The sequence below is a fragment of the Brassica oleracea genome, chromosome C7 (assembly GCF_000695525.1).
Source record: "Brassica oleracea var. oleracea cultivar TO1000 chromosome C7, BOL, whole genome shotgun sequence".
Classification (NCBI taxonomy): domain Eukaryota; kingdom Viridiplantae; phylum Streptophyta; class Magnoliopsida; order Brassicales; family Brassicaceae; genus Brassica; species Brassica oleracea.
In genome coordinates, this window is record NC_027754.1 from 30,578,332 (window position 1) to 30,581,184 (window position 2,853).

The 2,853-nt window shown below is 26.2% G+C and overlaps 1 protein-coding gene across 1 annotated transcript; it reads left to right on the forward strand.

Moving 5' to 3' along the window:
- Positions 1 to 734: 734 nt before the first annotated feature.
- Positions 735 to 2,652, forward strand: LOC106305405 (defensin-like protein 10). Its single transcript, XM_013741781.1, has 2 exons — positions 735 to 887; positions 2,371 to 2,652. Exons 1-2 carry the CDS (start codon positions 824 to 826, stop codon positions 2,526 to 2,528), a joined length of 222 nt encoding a protein of 73 aa, XP_013597235.1. The 5' UTR covers positions 735 to 823; the 3' UTR covers positions 2,529 to 2,652.
- Positions 2,653 to 2,853: the final 201 nt, after the last annotated feature.

The following is a 2,853-nucleotide window of genomic DNA, read 5'->3' on the forward strand; positions in this document are numbered from 1 at the left end:
TATTTGAAAATTTTGAAGGTCACGGATCAAACTTACCTGACTATTAGAACTGTTGTAATATTTAAATTTATGTAATAGTTATGTCTTCATGTAATTTTAAAAATCTTTTTTGTTAAGTTTTTTTGTATATTATTGTTGTCTAAATCTAGTTTAAAATATTTTAAACCTTATTTTAAAGTTTTATTAAATTTTATGTGTAAAATTTAAAATCTCTAAACAAAAATTAAAATATACATGAGATATAATTTTTTTAAGGATTAAAACAATAAACAAAAAATATTTATGAATCATAAAAGTGATGTGTGATTGTAGGATCAAAATGCAAATAAAAATATAATGAAACTTTAAATATAGAGTTTCACTCTTCAAAAATTCAAATTTGAAGTTTTGAAAAAAAATTTTGGAGAGTAAAAAACTTAGTATTTGAAATCATAGAGTGTCTTTTGGAGATGATTTTAAATCAAATTCACAATATTTTTCTGAAACTGGAAGATAAATTGTAAGGTTGTTTCTCAAAATAATGCAAACTGTTGTTTCTCAGAATAAATAAAAAACGAACGTAAACTGTAAGGTTTTATTAATTTGATTATATAGTTGATTGGTGAGCCTTTAATTACGACTGCTCCTTTGGGCAAACGTTTAGTTGGTTCACGTTTCGTTTCTATTTTTTCCCGAGGCCTTAAACTATTTATTTTCATTAGTCAAAGAAAAAAATCGTCCACCAACAAAAAGATTCATCCCCCTTATATATAGAATATAGTGCATACTTTTTCTTCATTTTCTTAATTCCCATAGAAACATTTGTATCTTTGTCTCTCTAAAAATGAAACTCTCTCTGCGTTTGGTCTCAACCATTCTCCTCTCGTTCATGCTACTCCTTGCCGCAGGTTCGTAACTCATCTCACTCAGAGCCGGCTCAACACTGTTGATGATTCTAGGGCAAAAAAAATATATTTTATTTTCTAAAATTTATATGCTGATTAAAATATTTTTAAAATTTAATCAGTATTATTTTATATATTTTGTAATGAAAATAAAACTATATGCATATCAAATAATTTTGGATCCTTTTCAGTTTTATTTATTATATTTATAATTTTTTTATATATTAAAATATAAATTTATAAAAAATTAGGCCCCTTAATTATTATTATACGGAAGGAGACGGACTTGGGTCCGGGACGATCGCACCGCTTGTCCCCCCTAATAAGCCGGCCCTGATCTCACTGTATTTGTGTAAAACATTCATCTGATAATAATTAAATTTACATATATATAATATATACACAGATGTGAACATTTATCTTCTGCATTATTTATTTATTAGTGAACTCCATATCTTAATATTCGTCATTTAGTTTGGCTGACAACGTAAAACTTTTAAATTCAATTAATAATAAAAAGAAATCAACATCGAGAATACAAATACCCTCACGGGAAAAAAAACGTACTTTTTTTTTGCCAACTTAAAGAAACGTACTTAAAATATGTTCCTTTTAGAGTTTTTTTCTGTTCGCCACTAAAATATTACCAATAAAAATTTACCAATATATATTTTATTTACAAAAAAGTACAAAATAATAAAAATAGTATTAATTGCATAAAGAAGGAAGAAAAAACTTTGACATTAGCAAAACCTTAAACCCCAAACACCATCAGCAAAATTCTTAACTTTAAATCCTAAATCCTAAATTCAAAATCCAAAATCCAAAATCCAAAATATTAGAGTTTAAAATTTAGGATTTATGATATAGGGTTTAGAACTTAGAATTTATGTCTTAAGGTTCAGGTTTTTGTTAACAGCGTTAACAACATCAAAAAAAAATTTCCTAGCAATTAATATTATTTTATTTTTTTTACTTTATTCATAAATAGAATATAACTTGATAAATTTTTATTAATTAGTATTATTTTAACGGTGAACGCACATATTCACCTTATAAGGTGAACGAAGTAAAAAAAAAATTTAGGTTTCCTTTGTGAGCTACTAAAACAATTGTCAGAAAAAAACTATAAACGTTACCAAATTCTCTTAAACACGCTAAACAATATTGTTAAATTATTTTATGGGAAACCGAAAAAACTTATTATATACTATATATTATTAAAAATCCTCAAAACTTATATACAGTAGTTTCCCAATATATATGGCTTCGAATATCTTATTCTTTCGACTTGCCCTGGATCTAATTATAAGCAGGTAACATATATGTGAGTATGAAAATAATTTACTTACAAGCCTATGAATGATGCATGTATTCCACATTTTTGTTATATATAATAACATTTATGTATGTTCTTAGTTAATTATGTTTAAGCTTCAGAATGAAAATGTCTTAGATACTTTGGTGGGTTAATTTTGTGATCTAGGAATGATTCCAGTGGAAGCCAGAACGTGTGAGTCACCAAGTACCAAGTTCCAAGGAGTGTGTCTCAATGCAAAGAACTGTGCCGGTGTTTGCACTGGCGAAGGATTCACAGGAGGTCAATGCAGTAGTCTTAAGTGCTACTGCACGAAAACCTGCTAAATTTATAAAATGTCACGAAAATGTAAAAATCATTTAATTTTTTGGTCTTTAATCATACTACTGATACAAAGTTAGATATCATATGCTTGAATATATAGTTTGTACGTACACTTAGTAACTTATATAAAACCAGAAAATGATTCTATAATATGTGTATACTTATTCATGCTTTGCATATATGTTCTTTGATTTTTTTTAAAAGTTATATTATATATGTATTTCTGTGTCGCAAATTTTCAGATATTGATTTAAAATCTTATTATTTGATTCTTAAATTATGATGATTTATAAAATCAAGGAATAATTACCTTTTGAAATATTTTAT